Genomic DNA, 20232 nt, shown 5'->3' with positions numbered 1-20232 from the left:
TTCAATAGCCAGGCCGTTAAAGCCAGCGACAGTAAAGCAGGGTGGACGATAGGCCCTTGGGATATCAGATCCTCCCTGAGAGGCAGCCACCAGGGGGCGTCTGCGACCAGACGCACCAGGTCGGCGTACCAGGATCGACAAGGTCAGTCCGGGGCCACTAGAATGACCGGAATTCCTTCGGCCTCGATTCTGCGCAACAGCTGCGGCAGAAGCTTGAGAGGAGGAAAGGCATAGATCAGACAATACTGGCCCCATGGAGCGTCCAGAGCGTCTGAGGCGTCCGCCATGCGGTCCCGAGACCTGACCACAAACCTCTGCACCTTCCTGTTGATTAGGGATGCCATCAGATCTACCTCCGGAAATCCCCAGCGTAGACAGATTTGTTGAAATACCTCCTGATGAAGGGACCTCTCTCCTTGGTCCAATACTTGATGACTGAGGTAATCTGCCTGCCAGTTGTCCACCCCCAGAATGTGAACGGCGGAGATGGCCGGGATGAAACTCTCTGCCCGCGGTAGAATGCCGGCTACTTCCAGGTCAGCTAAAACACTCCTTTTTCCTCCCTGGAGGTTGACATAGGCCACCGCCGTGGCATTGTCTGACTGGATCCGTATCGGGAGCCCCTGAAGTCAATCCATCCAATGATCCAGACAGTCTGATCACCTGGAGTTCCAAGATGTTGATAGGTAGCCTGGATTCCTCCAGCGTCTAGTGATCCTGAGCAGAGCTAAGGCCCAGGACTCCTCCCCATCCTAAAAGACTGGCATCAGTGGTGACCACTGTCCAGCACAGCGGGAGAAAGGATTTTCCCTGCCAAAGAGCCAGGGGGGGGGGGGACAAAGCCACCAGATCAGGGAGCCTTTGGTTCATTGACTCAGCCGAATCTGACTGTCTAGAGACTTGGAACATTTGTCCCATTTTAACAAGATCTCCCTTTGCAGGGGTCTCATATGAAACTGAGTGAACGGGACTGCCTCGAACGTAGCACCATCAGGCCCAGTACCCACATGCAAGTCCACAGGGAGACCCACCTGTAATTTCTGGAGTTTGTCCTGCGGAAGGACCACTCTGGCCCGAGGGGAATCCAGAGTCAGACCCAGATAAACCAATTTCTGAACTGGAATCAACGCAGGCTTTTGGTCTTTATTAGCCACCCAAAATCTGCCAGAGCTCGCAGCAGAAGGTTGTCCAGGAAACCCAGAACGGCAATTCCCCGCTGGCCCAGCAGCGCCAGAACCAGGGCCAACACTTTGGTGAAGACCAAAGGGTAACACCGCAAAGTGATAATGCTCCTCTCCTACAGCAAGGCGGAGGAACCGCTGGAATGTGCAGGTAGGCATCCTTGATGTCGATGGAGGCAAGAAAGTCCCCCTGATTAAGAGATGCTGAATTGGCGAATGGACTCCATTCTGAACTTCCGCACTCGCACACAGCGGTTCAGAGCCTTGAGGTCCAGAATCGGACATACCATACCCTCTTTTTTGGGGATCATACATAGGTTTGAATAAAAGCCCTGGAAACGTTCCGACACCGGAACTGGGATAATCACCGCTTGGAGCAACAGGCCTTGCACCATGCCCCGGAAGGCTAACAAGTGCTCCGGAGACAGATGCAGATTGGACATAAAAAATCTGCTTGGGGAACAAGTCTGAAACTCGATCTTGTAACCAGACAGAATCACTTTGTGGACCCACTTGGCGTTTATCAGAGAGGTCCATGGGCCCAGAAACCAGCCAAGACATCCCCCCCACCCGGACTGCAGGTGAGGGCGCCTCTTCATGCCAAAGGGAGCCTTATCTGGGGGTCTGGAGAAGCCCGCTCTTGGTGTGCCTGACCAGGGCCGCTTGGGACCTCCCGAGGGGGCTTGAAAGACTTTGAGCCTTTGTCAGTGGACCCTGAGGGACGAAAAAACTTCCTGTGTCCCGAGAAGGATGGGCCACACTTGCGACTAGACTCCTCCCCCTTCTTTGACTGTGGAAGAAAAGTACTCTTCCCCCCCTGTGACACTCTTAATGATATCATCCAGAGTGGGCCCAAACAAACGATCGCCTTAAAAAGGCAGATCAGCTAAGGCCTTTTTAGAGGCAGTCCAACACTTCAGCCACAATACACGTCGAAGCACTACCTCTGAAACCGATAGCTTAGAAAGCAAGGGAGCTGCGTCCAAAGAGGCATTGCAGACAAACTGCAGCCCCTGGACCAGTTGGTCCGCTAATTCCATGAAAGCAGGAGGACACTGGTCACCTTCCAGGTCACAGCGCAACAGCTTCACCCATTCGGTCAGCGTTTGTGACATCAGAGCAATAGCCAAAACCGGCCGAAGCGCCGAACCTGCAATAGAGAACATGTGCGGCTCAGACTCTGCCTTCCTGTCAGCTGGGTCTTTAAAGGCTGGAGAGTACTCAAACGGAATCATAGTGGTTTTGTTCAACGGAGAAACTGGGGGATCCACCACAGTTGGAGTTGTCCATTTTTTGAGCAGACTCTCTTAAAAGGGATAACACACAGCGAAACACAACACTTTTGCTGCGCGAGGCGGCTTGTGAGTGCCAAAGGGAACTGGCACCTTTACCGCAGCCATAGCTGCATCCTCCATTTTTAAAGTTTCCCGTACAGAAGCTATCAGTGCGTCCACCAGCGCTTTCTCGTGTGCAGCCACTCAGGCAGAGGAATCAACCTCACTGTCCAAAAGATCTAGGAGCGTGGCCGCAGACCCCTCAGGGTGGGCCCCCGTCCACGGTAGCCAAATAAGATTCAGGATCTGACGAGACAGATGAAGCAGAGGAAGGAGGGGACGCTTCTTGCTAGTCCGCCGTCCAGGAGCCACCTCCACCCGGGACACAAAGGACTCCAGGGCCGCCGTCAGTGCGTCAATGGATGACTGGGACCCAGAGGGACCTGCAGCCTCTGACAGGGGGTCAGGTGGGGAAACATGCTCCTGAGACTCCATAGGAGAGAAAAAAGAGCCCCACACCAAGGGTGACCACTACAATGGGACATCTCCCACACCGGTAGTGGTACCGGACCACCAGAACACCCTACAGCAGAGAGAGAGGGGGGATCCCCCAGACTCACCACCCCACCAGCGTAGTGCTTGCTGCCTCAGATGTAGACCTGTACACACAAGGCATCCAAGTGAGAAGAAAACACAGGAGTCAGCACCAGGTTAAAATGCCAAAAAACGCCGTACTGGGCTACACAGTAATGGCCGCCATTGTCGGAGTCAAAATCCACCATATCATGGCCGCCGAGCTACACAAACATGGCCGCCGCCATTGGAAGTCATCAGGGAAATCTAGGGAAAAGGACGCTGGCTACGGAAAAATGGCCACCAGCTGTGCTACACGAGACTACCACAGATGCAGGAGAACCATGTAGGATGAGAACGAGAGAGAAGATCTGGGCACCCCCAACCACCAGTACTCAACCCCGTCCCCCAGGACCCACCAAGAGGCACACTACCCCATATGGAGGGGGGGGGAGGGGAGTTACAAAGGGACCTCCAGGACAAGGACAAGAGGGTGCAGGGACAGAGGGGACCCACAGGACCGACTGACCTGGGGAGGGGCCCGCGTCCACCACAAAAAAACCCTAAGGGCAGAGGGGGACATTTACTCACCATACTAGGATGAATCGGGCACCGCTCCAGAACCTCCTCACCACCAATGTGGGGGCTGTCGGCCATGAAGGATGCTGCGACTCGAGCCGAGACCTGATCGTATGCGGCTTTGCAAGACGTTTAACTCGCAGGGCCAGCCCCGTCCAGTGTGGCTATGTTGCGGCCGACCTAGCGCGTAGCTGCGGTCTGCATGCGCTTGCTGGCTAGACTGGGGTGACCAGTGGATCGAATGTCCAGCCCATCACCCAGCCCAGCAGTTGATTGTAGATCTCACAGGAAAAATCCAGGAAAAAACAACAAACTAAAAAAAAAAAATTGCCAGGACAAGAGATCCCAGCAGGGAACTAGGCCCTTACTCCTGACTAGGCAGAAAAAACTGAAGGTCTATAGCATAGAGGGAGGTGTATATCACCTAGGACTGCCCATGGGCGTAGCCAAGTCTTTTTTTGCCTAGTGTCTTACTCCTGTAGGGTGCGATATGACCCTATGGTTCTTAATAAAGAAGGCTGTGTCAGTCAATGAACGAATGAGAAAATACTTGACCTACTATTCAGCACCCCACAAGTCCTATTCTCGAATAGATTTATTTGTATCAGAACTGACACTTTTACAAAATGTTATCTCGGTAAAGATCTATTCTATTACTTAGTCTGACCATGCTCCAGTCTCATTGGTCGTCAAGGAACACTAAATTGTGGCACTGGTACACTTATGGCACAACAATATTGCCCTATTTCGGAACCCCACACTCCGGGAAAGGTTACATTGCCAGATCAATTAGTTTTTTTAAAGCAATGATGTACCGGAAACAAATGTTTTTTGTGTTTTTTTTTTTTCTTATGGTACGCCCACAAAGCATACTGTAGGAGCCTGTTAATTCATGCAGCCTCTCGGGCGAAGAGTCGGAGGACGCAAGCATTATTCACACTATTAACTAAACTCAAAACACTTGAGTCTCAACCCTGCTTCCTTAGCCCAATCCACATTATTCCAATGCAGACAAGATATACGATTGCTTCTGATCTCTTTGCACCAAATGCTTTTGCAGAAATGAAAATGTACTACACTCAAGGGAATAGGGCTGATCAATTCTTAGCTACCTATATACGCAAAAAGCAACAACATGCAAAATGACCCCACATAATTGACCCAAGCACCGACAAAAGAGTACACCATTCTACTGATATTGACAGTCTTTTGCAAGTAGTATGAGGGTCTGTATAATTTAAAGTCAGAGACCTCTACACCCCAATCTACAGACACTGACATTAATAATTTCCTAAGATCTGTTAATCTATCAACCTTAGATGACACTAAGCTACAAACCTTGAACTCTGCAATTTTAGATAAAGAAATCATTCAGGCCATTCATTCACTACCTCCCAATAAGTCACCAGGAGCAGACAGTTTTTTTCTGCTGAATACTACAAGGCCTTTAAGACCACACTTATACCATATACGCGAAAAATCTTCAATGTTGTTGTCACCTCCACTTCCTTTCCTGAGGAGATGCTCCAAGCTGTCTCAGTAGCCCCCTCCTAAACCAGGGAAGAAGCCAGATAATCCTCAAAATTTTCGGCCTATCGGGGGCATGGCGACCAAGCTCTAACATGGACGCTTAATGAGCTCCGCTCGGACGCCAGAAAGAATCCAGGAACATCCGCGGCCACCGGCATCATCCTTGCCCCACACACCATCCACGGACTCCCTGGAACCCACTTCGCTCGCCGATATGCCTAGGCAGAGGGAAACCCCACAGAACCCTCGGAAGTTACAGGATTTCTTGAGAGCGCGTGATCACCAACAAAATGGCGCCAGCGCGAGGGTGAGCCAGAAAGAACAGCGGGCTGCATCTACTCACAATGGCCGCTCCGGCCCTCTAAACGAGCCACCAAACACCCGTTCGGATAGCAGGTCTTCCTCTGGGACCTCTAGTCCGTCCACCAGGAGCCCAGCAAAGCAGAAGCAAGGACTGTTTCCCCCGACAGACCGCTGATGGACCCTGACATGGAGGTAAGCAGACCTCACAACACTGATGTGTTGGCTGCAACACACACACACACACACCAGACCCTATAGCAGCTTTCCCCACTTCTGACAGGCCGGTGTCAGATACAGTTCTAAAGGACATGCTATTATCACTAAAAGCATCACTACATGCTGATATGACAGCAGAAATCAACCATTGTCAGAGGGAAGTGCAGGCCTTGGGTAGTAGAGTAGGCCATATTGAACAACGCATGAGTGACTTTACCTCATCCTTCAATACTATGGTAGATGCACATAGCAACCACACAGAAGAAATCGCATGGCTGAAAACAAAAGTAGCAGATTTGGAAGACCGTTCCAGAAGGAACAATATCAACATCAGGGGGATACCTGAAACTGTTCCCGCTACACAACTACTGCCATACACCCAAGCACTCTTCTCAACCCTAATCCCATCCCTGTCTCCACAGGATCTCATTGTGGATCACATCCACCGTATCCCCAAACCTTCCTTCCTTCCAGAGAATACTCCCAGAGATGTGCTGCTCAGGGTACATTACTACCATATTAAGGAACAACTCCTGACAATATCACGCAGACCTGACAACAGACACCCACAATACGCAGAACTGCAGCTGCTTCCAGACCTGTCCAGACACACTCTCCAGCAACGTCGCAACCTTGAGACAATAACCAAGGCTTTAAGAAACCACATCATCCACAAGTGGAAGTACCCCGCTAAGCTGTCCCTTACCCACAACGGCACATCAGTCCTGATCTCCACACTGGATGAAAGCATTGCGGCAATGGGGCATAATACCAGCCCATACTCCGCCACCTGTTCATGCTCCTACACCTACTCCAATACAAGAAGATTGGCAGGTAGTTTCACGCAAACGCTCCTCCAAGAAAAATGCCGGTGGAAATACATAAATGTAACACTACATATGATATTCCTTCTCTCCGGATACAGGGGATCCAAGTTTAAATCCCTGTTTTCTCCCTTCCAGCACCTACGTAGCAGTTACGTCTGCACAAGGATCTGTTTATGGATCCCTTTCTTACCAAGTTCGTTAATTTTGCAGCATTAACTTTGTTTCTTCTCCATTGTTTTTATTTTACCTTTTCCATGATGGAAGCACGCCGACCAGTAGTGGACGCCTTTTATGATCTGGACTTAACCAGAATCAACACTGCCTTGCCGGACACTAAACTTGGCCACAGTGAGTATATTCATTACACAGTGATGCCACACACTCCCCAAAACTACCTCCATGCCCACTAACTGCCTGTCTATCAACGCCAGGGGCCTAAACCACCCCGCCAAAAGGCGCTCCATGTGGGCCGAGGCCATAAAACACAAGGCAGACATACTATGTGTCCAGGAGACTCATTTCCAGGAATCCAAAGCCCCAACATGCACCAACAAAGATTACCCCCATGTGTTTTTGGCATGCACGCCAGGACATAAGAAAAGAGGAGTTCTAATTGCACTGAGGAACACGCTATCCTTTCAACACAAAGAAACCATTCTGGATGCTAATGGCAGATATATCATCCTCAAGGGAGATATTAATTCAATTCTATATACGGTGGTATCCCTATATGCACCAAATTCACACCGAATCCGTTTTCTCAGCAGGCTTCTTAAGAAGACGAAGTCCCACGTATATGGCAATCTCATATTATGCGGTGACTTCCAGCTCAATGTGGACACGAAACTACCGTATATACTCAAATATAAGTCGACCCGAATATAAGACGAGGCACCCAATTTTACCACAAAAAACTGGGAAAACTTCTTGACTCGAGTATAAGCCTAGGGTGTGAAATGCACAGCTACTGTAAGTGGAAAAGAGGGCCAACAATGTCCATTTGCAGCCTCACTGTGCCCATTTGCTTGCCTCACTGTGTCCACTTGCAGCCATAGGTCCCCTGAACTTCAAACTCGGTAGTTAAGGGTTCCTAGATGCCCCCTAGCTGCAGCCAAAATTTGGGGTCTCTGGACCCAAAGGGTCCCAAAATGCCATTGCTGCAAATGGACACAGTTGACTGACTTTGGGGCCCCGTATTTCAGGGCCACTTAGTGCAAGGAACCCCAAATTTGGTTTGCAAACTATATGTACAGGGCTCGAGCGGGAGGGGAGTTGTGGGGGTTGGGGTACATCTCCGAGGGGGGGCGCTTCGTGATTCCATCTCCTATGCCCCCCCCCTTTGGGAGGGGTGGGCGATGGATGCCGGTGCTGGAGCTCACCTCTGAGAGAGAAGCCCTGCAGTGTGGAATGGGAAAATTTCCATATGGGCGGGCTTTTGGCGAAATGAGCGCCACGGGGCGGTGGGGGGGTGACGGGGTGGAGGGGGAAGCGGGCGGGGTAGAGGGGGGGGAACGGGGAGGAGGGAATCAGGGTAGGGGGAGGGGGAAGGGAAGGGGGGTTAGGGGGTGGGAGGGGTATAGGTGGTGGGAGGGACTAGAAGTGGGTGGGGGAGTCTGCAGGATGTGCCCGAGAGGAGCAGAAGATAGAGGCGAACGTTCGCACTACTAGTTATGCCTGAGATCAAATTTATATCTTATAATGTAAAAGGGTTAAATTCTCCTAGGAAAAGACACAAAATATTAGGGGAACTGTGTCTCCTGCGTGGGGACATAGTCTTCCTACAGGAGACCCACCTGACTCTCGATACAAGGGTCAGGTTGTTCTCCCCTAGGATCCCTCAATGGTTATATGGGGACTCCCCTACCAAGGGGTCAAGGGGAGTCGCCATAGGGTTGTCCAAGGCATCAAATTTCTCAGTGAGGGATAGACTGGTAGACCCTGATGGTCGTTATATTTTTTTAAAAGGTTCAATTGGATCAAGATTGTTTACATTGGCTAATGTCTATTGCCCTAACAGAAGTCCAACTGTCTTCCTGGGACAAGTGTTGGAGAAGTTGCTAGCATTTGGGGAAGGGGAGGTGGTCTTAGCAGGGGATTTAAATTTCTGTTTGGACCCCGCTCTAGATAGTACGTCTCGTGCCCAGGGGATAAAGAAGGTGTCATTAGGGGCAATTAGGCGTAAATTATTCCACAGCCAGTTAATGGATGTGTGGAAAGTGCAACATGCTAAAGAAAGGGACTTCACCTTCTTCTCCCCTGTGCATGGGACGTACTCTAGACTGGACTACATTTTTGTGGACCATAATTTATTGGAGGGGGTCTTAGAAACCAAAATAGAAATAACGTCCCTCTCAGACCACTCCCCAGTCACGATGAGGCTGAAGTTACCAGAAGCGGTGACAAGTCCTTTTTCGTGGAAGCTGAACGAGGATTTGTTCAGGGATCCCGAAGTGCTAGAGCAGATCCAGAACGAGGTGAATTTTTTCTTCAATACAAATGATACGGGAGAGGTATCACCTGCTATTCTATGGGAGGCGCACAAAGCCTATATCCGAGGGTCTCTTATAGCCATAGGTGCAGGCCGGAAAAAGAAAAGGAAGGAAGAAAGGGCAAAATTGAGAGAGGTCTTATTCGGTTTGGAACAAGCACATAAAAAGACCAAGGGGCAGGATCAGGACTGTTACCGTTTATTGGTTGCCAGGAGAGAGGAGTTGAGGGACATGATGGAGCAGGATGCCAAGAGAGCCATCAATTTAATAGCTAGGGACAAATATCTCTGGGCAAATAAATCGAGCAAACATTTAGCCAGATTAATAAGGAAAAAAAGAGGGCGGAATTTTATCGATAAAATAAATAGCTCAGGAGGGAAAGAGATAGCGACCAGCGGAGGCATGGCAGAGGAGTTTAGAAAATTTTACGCAGATCTCTATTCACTAGGGAAAAAGGTTAGTGTCCGGGTAGCCAGGAGCAGGGAATTCCTAAAAGAAGCAGGTTTAAAGGTGCTGCCCACTGAGGACAGGGACTTCCTGGATAAACCAATCGAGGAAGAGGAAATCTTATCAGCCTTAAGAGATTCCCCGAAGGGTAAGAGCCCAGGCCCAGATGGTTTCTCCACCATCTACTTAGAGAAAATGAAACACATACTAGCCCCCAGGCTGTGTCAATACTGGAATGAACTGGGCACCAGGTGTGAGATGGAAGGCGAGGCACTGTCCGCTACGATAACCCTGATATTGAAAGAAGGGAAGGATGCCAGGTTGTGCTCTAGCTACCGGCCCATATCCCTGTTAAACGCAGATGTTAAATTATACGCCAAGGTCATGGCCAATAGACTGAAGAGATGCATGGCTGAACTGGTGCACCCGGACCAGTCCGGCTTTGTCCCCGGAAGACAGTGCAGGGACAATGGGGTGCGGGCAGTGCTGCTGTCGGAGTTTTGTAGACGCAGGGGACCCCCAGCTCTATTCCTGTCGATAGACGCCGAAAAGGCATTCGACAGGGTAGACTGGGGGTTCTTGATGAACACGCTGGAAGCCATGGGGTTCGGGTCTAGGTTTATTTCCTGGGTCAAGGCCCTATATAGTAGCCCAACAGCAGTTGTAAGGGTGAACGGAGCCATTTCAAAACCTTTTGGGATGGTAAACGGTACAAGGCAGGGCTGCCCACTCTCCCCCCTTCTGTTTGTCCTGTCCCTGGAACCTCTCCTGGCCTCAATTCGGAACAGTCCTGACTGTAGCGGGGTGAGGGTGGGTACGGAGGAGCATAAGTTGTCGGCATTTGCCGACGACGTTCTATTCTTTATCTCAAACCCTAGGATAACACTCCCCAACGTGCTCCGAATCCTCAGAACATATGGAGAAGTCTCCAATTTTAAAATAAACCCCGGTAAGTCCGAAATCTTAAACATCAGCCTATCTAAGCAGGAAGAAGCCCACTTAGCTGCAGTGTTTCCCTTTCCCTGGAAAAGAGAGATCAGGTATTTGGGAATTATGCTAGCCAATACCATTAAAGAGCTATTCCAAAAAAATTATATACCATTGTTAGACGATATCAGGCAAGAGGTTAGAAGACTGCGGTCTAGGCCGCTCTCATGGTTTGGACGAGCAAATATGGTTAAAATGATGATTACTCCGAAAATCCTGTATAAATTCCAACTGCTGCCGATCCCTTTACCAAGGTATTTTTTGAAGGCTTTAAGGAAATTAATCAGTGAAGCTGTCTGGGGTGGCAAAAAACCACGTATCTCCTTTGTAACACTGAGCAGAGGGAAAAAAAAGGGGGAATAGCAGTACCAGACTTTAATAGGTATTATATTGCAGTGGTGCTTTCACGGGTCACGGAATGGAGCAAGAAAGGGACGGACAAACGGTGGGTGGACATCGAGTTCTCCTTAAGTAATAATAATTTAGCACAGTCACTATGGAACCCTCCAAAATACAGAGCACTTAGCACCAACACATCTTTGTTAACGCAAAACACTTTTAAATATTGGGATAAAATACATACACAGCACAAATGGACATACAACTCACCGTTGATATACATGAAAAATAATTTATTTTTTGAACCAGGGAGGAGGGAGGTGGGGGGAAATTGGTTAAAGGAGGATTCCATTCAACTGAAAAACTTCACTGATAAGGGTAAAATCTGCACTTTCACGGAATTGAGTAGAGAATCAGAACTTTGGGTGATTGATAGATGGAGGTACCTCCAGCTCTCCCATTTTATTGGCAACCTATCGAAGCCACTCAGAAGTATGGAAGAGCTCAGACCGCTGGAGCAACTCTGTACGAAAGAGCATGCAGGGGGTGTTATTGCCCAAATATATAGAATATTGGGAGCAGAACAGGAGGAGTTAGTGCCTCCATATATTAAAAGGTGGGAGCAGGAACTGGGGACACCGTGTAATAGGAACATGGTAGAAAAAATTTTGAGATTGGCCCACCACACTTCATTAGACAATAGGAGAACGGAAATTCATTACAAAGTTCTAGCAAGATGGTATGCCACCCCAGACAGAGTAAGTAAAATGGATGGGACAAAGGCTAACACCTGCTGGAGGGGGTGCTCAACTGTGGGCACAATGGCCCACATCTGGTGGGAATGTCCCATCATTAAGGCCTTCTGGAAAAAAATCCTGTCATTGACAAAGGACTTTACGGGGAGGGAAATTGAGGAAGACCTATGGGCTTGCCTCTTCCATGGGACTCAGGAATCAGTTAAGAGTTACAAATCCTCGTTGGTCCCTATAATATTAGACGAGGCCAAGAGGCAGATCGCCTTAAACTGGCTGAAACCAACGAGTCCCAACACGCGAGATTGGCTCTTGGGCCTCAATGAAATATTTAATGTTGAGTGTCTAGACCGGCAGGGAAAGGAACCCGACGAGGATTCGGAGCATACAGGGAAGTGGTCAGGCTGGATCAAATTTAAAAGATCATGGTCTTACTTAAAGGAGATTATATAAATTGGTATAACAAGGAAGGGATTTACAGTCCGATAGGAGCGACTTAGACGTGATTCGCATCTAAACGAGCTACGTCCTGCGGGGTGGGGGGGGGAGGTGGGTGGGGAGGGTAGAGGGGGGGGGTGTTGTTTTCGGGGGATAAGTTTGTGTATTTTCTGAATTTATAAATTGATTTGTACCTTGATTTGCCCCTGGTGGGAAAAGATTTGTCATGAAAAACGAGAAATAAAGATTAAAAAAAAAAAAAAAATCAAACGCCTTCTCTGCTGCTCTCCATTGACGCAGAGAAGGCGTTTGATAGGGTACACTGGAAGTACATGTCAATGACTTTGTCCAAATTCGGTTTCTGTGGTCACATACTGAACGCAGTGCTGGCCTTGTACTCCTGCCCTTCTACACATCCAGTATGCTCTCCATACCATTCCAGATAACTAATGGTACCCGCCAGGGATGCCCTTTATCCCCAACGATCTTCAACCTCATGATTGAACCCCTGGCGGCGACCATTTGAACTCATACCGATATAAATGGATTCCATTTTAGCTCCTCCCACCGGTGGAACACATGATGAAAGAACATAATATGCCAAATCATATGTTCTTTATGTGCATATGAGTATCTCACTTCATGAAAGGAAACCCACTACATACCATCAAACTCCCGACCTCCATATGGCAACACCTCACTCGAGGATCAAAATGCAATAAGGGCATATCACTGTATTACAACATACTACAGAACAAAAACGTGTTAAAAAAATCTGCAGCACATATAAGGTGGGACATCGACATAGGAAAAACGCTTACTGAAGATCAATGGAAGTTCGCGTTTCAAACTACACAACATGCCTCACACTGTATTAGCCACTGCAAATCTTCAATAAGGGTGATTAACCGTTGGCAATACACCCCATGCAGAATTGCAAAAATGTTTCCCAACACTTCACCCCTATGCTGGAGAGAATGTGGACGTAAAGGTCACCTTCTCCACATGTTCTGGGAATGCCCCAGCGTCACTAGCTTCTGGAACCAAACATTTAAACTTATCTCGTCCATTACAGGAATATTCACACTCCCAAACCCCGCATTGGCTATCTTATTAATAGGACTAGAAAACTTCCAGCATACCAGGAGACACATAGTCACCCATATACTACTAGTTGCTAGGTCCCTGGTACTTCAAAACTGGAAAAGCACCCTAACAGTCAATATAACTGATGTGATCAGAAAAGTACAACAAAACTACACATTTAAACATCTCTTAGCAATCAACTCGCTTAAATGCGATAAATTTGACAAATGTTGGGTAACATGGACTAGCTAGTACAAATATACATAAACATCTGTATGTACATCTTACTGAAGTTCTGAATATGATCACTCTGGCTCTGTGCTTCCTATTGCTACTTGTTATTTATCCTTGTTTATATTTTTTGTTTTAACCCTGTCTCTGTATGACATTGAAAAACTCCATAAAAACATCTTTCAAATGAAAAAAAAAAAAATTTTTTTTGGCCTATCCCACTTCCTAATAACGATTTAAAAATCTATGCCAAGATTTTAGCCAATAGACTGGCAGAAATAACCCCCCATTTAAAAAAAAGCAGACCATGTGGGCTTTGTGAGATGCCGGCAGGCTCCAGATGGTACCTGTAGAATGGATAGTCAACTGAAAATAGTAGAGACCCGTAAAGTGCTCACAGTGTTCCTGACATTGGATGCCAAAAAAGCATTTGATCGGGTTCACTGGGGGTACTTGGGGGTGACATTTAACAAATTTGGGTTCAATGGCCCTATTTTTTCAGCAATGTTAGCGCTTTAAACAGTGCTGACTGCAAATGTATAATCTAATGCTATGCCCAATTCTATATTACTAATGGTACCTGACAGGGATGCCCGCTGTCTCCCCTGATTTTCTCATTAGTAATGGAGCTCCTCGCAGAGCTCATTAGAACGGACAACCTCATGAAAGGCATTAGCATAGCTGATCGAGAACCAGAGAATCTGCCTTTTCTACTATGATGTAGTGCTAACTTTGACAAATCCGGCTTTTTCCTTGACAAGGGTACAACAAATATTGGTGTCTTTCGGTTCTGTGTTGAATTATAAACTCAATGTAACAAAGTCCTCCATTCTACCTATGTTTCTACCTACAGCCACTATAACTGACTTAAAAACACAATTTCCATTTCAATGGTCTACCAAGAACCTTCAATACCTAAGGGTTACTCTTTCATTCCCTACTGATCTTACATTTGGAAATAATTACCCCTCCCCACTAAATACAATAATAAAGGATCTAGAGCATATTTTCATGCATAAACTCATCTGGCTTGGGAAAATAGCAGCCTTAAAAATGACTATTATAAAAATAATCCACTATTTCTTTATCATCCCCATATGCTTACCGGAAACCTTCTTCTTCAAGATAGACAAAATGTTTAGGAAGTTTCTATGAAGGGTAAAATGGCCAAACTTTAATTCCCTCTCCTACTAAAACAGCGTCAGTTAGGAGGAGCAGGGTTCCCAAACATACATAAATATTATCATGCAGCATTACTAGACGGATCAAAAGCTTGGTTTGATCAAGAGACTGACAAACTATGGGTTCATACTGAAAGGGTGATAATATCACACAGAGACCTACCCTCACTTATACTAGCAAAACTTATGCGAAAAACATTATTTTACTCGACATTCTCTTTAATTGATGCTACCCTAACTGCATGGGGTGCGCTACATGATCAAACTACTCAAGGTACACCTCTACTCCGTAAAGACGCCCCACTAGGATCATATTAATTCACTGACTCTTCCATGAGAGTATAAAGTGATTCCTTAAAAAAAAACAAAAAACCCACAAATACAGAATTAATCTCATCCCGCCCAACAGCTACCTCTTATGTAGAACTTCAATTACACCATTACCATAGTAGAAACCCAGACTCCCACTGTACACTACAGGCCAACATATGGGAATACCTAAATACTTCATTAAAGAAACCTAAAGGCCTCTCATGGTTTTACTCGAAACTACAAAATACTCATTCTCCTACAAAAACATCTAGTATGCTAAATTGGTAGAAGAATCTCAATGCTACGTTTGCTCTACCCAAGTTGAATAAGGCTATTCAATTTAGCTATAAACATGCTCATTGTGTAAATCATTGGGATCTAGCCTTGAAACTCCTGCATAGGAGCTATTTAACCCTTATGAGGTTATTATTCATCTTCAATGAAACATCTAATCTGTGCTGGAGAAACTGTGGCTCTAAAGGTACATTAATACATCTAATGTGGGAATGCAAAATGCCTGAGAAGTTCCTGGAAATCAGTGTTTTCCCTGATGGCATCTGTTACTGGAGTAATTTCTGCCTTCGATCAAGCATTAGCCCTCAAACTTAAATATCAAAACTTTACCTGCACAATATAGATGCGTGGTCACCCACATGCTTATATCAGCATGCCTGACCATCACCTCAAAATGGAAGACCTCTAATGCACCCAACGTTTCAGATGTAATAGCTAGAGTCAAAGGCCAATATATCTATGAAAAGTTATTTGCATATTCTTCTAACTCCATTCCCCAATTCCTAGATAGATGGTAATTATGGGTATCCAAATTTACAGAAATGTCTCTGTAAAACATTGACTGTTAGATCAAAATATGGATTAATGATGACTTACACCAAACAAGATGGTGGTATTGTCTAATTTTGTCTCTTCTTTATTCTTTAGTTTTTTTTTCGTTCCATTTGTTTTGGCTTCTATGTTAAAGCCTCCCGTTTGTACTTACCCGTTTATAGAAGTTCCAACCTTATTTAGAATTTAATCAAATGATAAATCTTACGCATTCACTGACAAGTACTATGTAAGCATATCTAAGCCATAAAAGTTCAGAAGTATTTCAACATAATGTGAATGACAACTCTACTATTGTCAATACTTGAATGATGTCAATGCTTGATGTCAATGCTTGTTGTGCCTTGTCAAATTACATTAATAATAAATAATTGAAAGAAAACAGTGAGTATGCATTATAAACTTGTTTCATTAGACAGTGGACATATTCCAGTAAGGATGTTCACTGCACTTTAATGACCTTTTCTATATTTTAGCACTTTAGCATTAACAGTGAAAGATATGCAAAAGCTAAAACATAATTCACAAAATGTATGTAGAAAACATGAAAAACTTTTGTAACAATTTTGTACGTTACCTTCACAACAATGTAGCAGATACCTAATAAACGTCGAGATCTTTGAAATTTTACAATTGCTGCCATGCCCTGAAAAAGTGTGTTAAGGAAAATATATCTTCATTTTAACAAGCAAATTATCTTTAATATCAGTGCAAATGATAGACACAGGAAAGTGATACCAATATCATTTGTATGTATTAGATCATAGTATGTAAAATTGTATTGCAAATTACTCATAAAAATATCATTTCTTAACGAAGCGCCAAAAACAAAAATTAATAACACAAGTAACCCTTTCGCTGCCAGGCCCGGCAGTCAGGTCAGACCATTTTTGCAATTTTTCCTTTGCTTTTTATTTATTTTTCACTTAAAGCTTTCAGAATTTGTGAAAGATTGCCCAAAACATATATTTTCTGAAAGCACATGATCAGTAGAATACAAAGAAGGTGCTAATGATTTTTTAGACCCTGCAGTATTTGTGCAAATGTTTATCAAACCAATATATTTGCAAAAAATACCCTAAAACCATTATTGGCAGATAAAAACAAAGCAAATTTTACAAAAGTCCTACCAAATACAAAAGCTTAACCTGTATTGAGTTAATAAATAACAAAAAATTGTAACTTTTAAATTGCACCTTTTTGCAAAATGGTGAAAATTGAACAGACGCAAAAGTGTGACTATCCAAATGTCTCTAAAAATCTGAAGGTTTCCATTTTTGCCTTATAGCTGAATTAGTGAAAGACCTCCAAAACCATATATTTTTTGAAAGCATATAACCTCTAGAATAAAAAGAAGGTGCTACTGATTTTTTAGACCCTGCAGTATTTGTGCAAATATTTATCAAACCAATATATTCACAAAAAATACTATTAGTAGATAAAAACACAGCTAATTTAAAAAAAAAAAAAAAAAAAAAACTGCTAAATCCCTACTAAATAAAACCTGTATGAATTTAATAAATAACAAATATTTGTAAATTTTAAAATTGTGCCTTGTTGCAAAATGTGAAAATTGAACATACCCAAAAATGTCTAAAAATCTGGTGTTTTTCATTTTTCATTTACAGCTTTCAGAATTTGAAAAGACCCCTCAAACTAGACATGTTCTAAAAGCACATGACCTGAAGAATAAAAAAAAAGTGTTACTGATTTTTTGGGCCCCACAATAATTGTGCAACTGTTCATCATATCGCTATTTTCACTAAAAATACACTAAAATAAATAATATTGCACATAAACACAACTTACAAAATCCCTGCTAAATTAGTACTAAAGCATCGCTAACATGTGGCATACTAAAGTGTACGCCCATGGAGGGCCATGTTTACCCGCACAGGGATGCACAGGTGTTTAGTGCATCCCCATACAGGCAGTCCCAATTATGTCAATTGGGATGCAACGGCTGCACAGACATAGCTACTGTTCCCAATCTGAAATCCGTGTGGGTACATGACCCCGAACGCAGACAGCGAGAGCTCGGGTACATGCATGCAGACCTACATGGATGTAAATTTGGGAGCAACGGCTCTGTCCGTGCAGGTGCTACATCCCAAATGACATCAATGGGACTGCCTGCACAGAGATGCATGGAACACCTGTGCATTCCTGTAAAGGTACGATGTGTATGCCCTGTGTGAACAAGGCCTTAGGCCCCTTTCACACAAGCACACCGATTGGGTCTGCCTGTCCGTTTTTCAGGCGGGCCCAATCGGACCACCCATTGTTCTCTATGGAGAGATTGATGCAAATTGACATGTGTCCATTTACACCCTCCTGCCTCCAATCCAGTTCGCTAAAAACAGACAGATGGGGATTCCATTTCCCATCCATCTAGCAGATTGGATCGGATGGCATCCGATGGAAATGGACAGACGGTCCCAGGGCCGGCCTAAGACATTGTGCTGCCTGGGACCAAGAACGAAAATAAAAATCACGCCCACCAATAGGCCCCTACATTCATTATATTATATCATGAAAACTAAAGGGGACCGATCATGGCAGTTTACATGTATGTAGGAGTATAAAGTGGACCTGTTATGGCACTATACATGTATATAGTAGTATACAGGGGACCTGTCATGGCTCTATACAAGTATATAGGAGAATAAAGAGGACCTGTCATGGTTGTTTACATGTATAGGAGTATAAAGAGGACCTGTCATGGCTCTATACATCTATATACAAGTATAAAGAGGACCTGTCATGGATCTATACATGTATAAAGAGGACCTGTCATGGCTCTATACATGTATATAGGAGTATAAAAGGACCTGTTAGGGCTCTATACATGTGTATAGGAGTGTAAAAGGATGTGTCATGGCTCAATACATGTATGTAGGACTATAAAGAGGACCTGTCATGGCTCTATACATGTATATAGGAGTATAAAAGGACCTGTGCGTGGCCGGCGGCTGCGATGTCCGCCGGCCACACGGCGATCGCTCAACAGTAAGCCAGAACAAAGATCTGTCAATGTAAACAGACGGATCCCCATTCTGACAGGGGAGGAGAGACAGATCTGCTGTTCCTAGTGATTAGGAACAGAGATCTCTCTTCTCCTGCAGTCAGTCCCATCCCACCACAGTTAGAAACACCTCTCAGGGAACACATTTAACCCCTTTCCTGCCAGTGATATTTACACAGTAAAGTGCATTTTTATAGCACAGATTGCTGTATGAATGTCAATGGTCCCAAAAATGTGTCAAGTGTCCCATCTCTCCACTGCAATGTCACAAAGCCACTAAAAATCGCAGATCACTTCCATTACTAGTAGAAAAAAATAATAAAAATGCCATAAATCTATCCCCTATTTTGTAGACACTATTATAACTTTTGCACAAAATAATCAATATACGCTAATTGCGTTTTTCTTTTTACCAAAAATATGTAGAAGAATACAAATTGGCATAAACTGATGAAGATTTTTTTTTTTTGGATATTTATTATAGCAAAAAGTATTGTGTTATTTTCAAAATTGTCGTTTTTTTTTTTTTTTTTTGTTAGCACAAAAAATAAAAACCGCAGAAGTGATCAAATACCACCAAAAGAAAGCACTATTTGTGGGGAAAAAAAAAGGACATCAATTTTGTTTGGGTATAGCTTTGCATGACTGCGCAATTGTCAGTTAAAGTGATGCCGTGGCGTATCGCAAAAAAGAATGTTTGAAGTGCATTATTTCTATTACTACATTGTTATATAAAATGAAATAGTTCAACTCACCATAATGCAGAATCAGTAGAAGCCCCAAGTGTGTCACTTGCCACTGTCACCTGCCTTCAGATGCGGATTGTCACTTGCCACGTCACCTGCAACACGTTGCGGAGTGTTGCTTGCCACGTCACTTGCCACGACGTCACCTGCCACACGTTGCGGATTGTCACTTGCCACGTCACCTACTTCATGTAGCAGATTATCACTTGCCACAATGTCACCTGGCACACGTTGCTGATTGTCACATCACCTGCCACAAGTTGCAGATGGTCACGTAACCTGCAGATTGTCACGTCACCTGCCACAAGTTGCAGATTGTCACCTGCCACACGTTGCAGATTGTCACGTCACCCGCCACACGTAGCGGATCGTCACTTGCCACAACGTCACCTGCCACACATTGTAGATTATCACTTGCCACTATGTCACCTGCCACATATTGTGGATTGTCACTTGCTGTGTCCCAAAGTGAAGGCAGGCAGCAGAGATGATGTAATCTCTCTGATGCCTGCGGCTGCACAGTGAGGGTGGAACTGTAGTGATGCAGGGCGGGCGGTGAGAGATGATGTAATCTCTTTGCTCACCCACCTGTCGATTGGCCAGCAAGCCCGTTCACTCAGCCGCATACCCACCCGCCGACTACTCCCCCCTGGGCAGCGAGCGTTCTGCCCGCATGCTCCTGTCACCTCGGCGCCGGGCTCCCTCACAGTGGGATAAGCAGCAGAGTGGGCGGAATGGGCTGGCTGGTGGCAATTTGCCGCCCCCCCCCCGAAAGTGCCACGTGGGACCGATGGTCCCATGGTAGGACCGGCCCTGGGCGGTCCCGTTTCCACCTGACCATCCCACAAAGAATAGCGAGCTGTGTCCATG

At 45.4% G+C, this 20232-nt stretch overlaps 1 protein-coding gene across 4 annotated transcripts in view; it reads right to left on the bottom strand.

Annotated features, from left to right (window-relative positions):
- MARCHF6 (membrane associated ring-CH-type finger 6) overlaps positions 1 to 20232 on the bottom strand; it is a 1314422-nt gene that overhangs the window by 665485 nt on the left and 628705 nt on the right. For all 4 annotated transcript variants that reach the window (XR_012244456.1, XM_073630743.1, XM_073630744.1 and 1 more), the window contains one exon: positions 16169 to 16237. Coding sequence is in view for 3 of the 4 variants with exons in the window: in XM_073630743.1 (XP_073486844.1) it covers positions 16169 to 16237 (69 nt within the window). In the remaining variant the exon portion in view is untranslated. The remainder of the gene's footprint in view (positions 1 to 16168; positions 16238 to 20232) is intronic.

The sequence above is a fragment of the Aquarana catesbeiana genome, linkage group LG05 (genome assembly GCF_042186555.1).
Source record: "Aquarana catesbeiana isolate 2022-GZ linkage group LG05, ASM4218655v1, whole genome shotgun sequence".
NCBI lineage: Eukaryota > Metazoa > Chordata > Amphibia > Anura > Ranidae > Aquarana > Aquarana catesbeiana.
The sequence above is the reverse complement of the archived record's forward strand: the minus strand, read 5'-3'. Positions and strand labels throughout refer to the sequence as shown.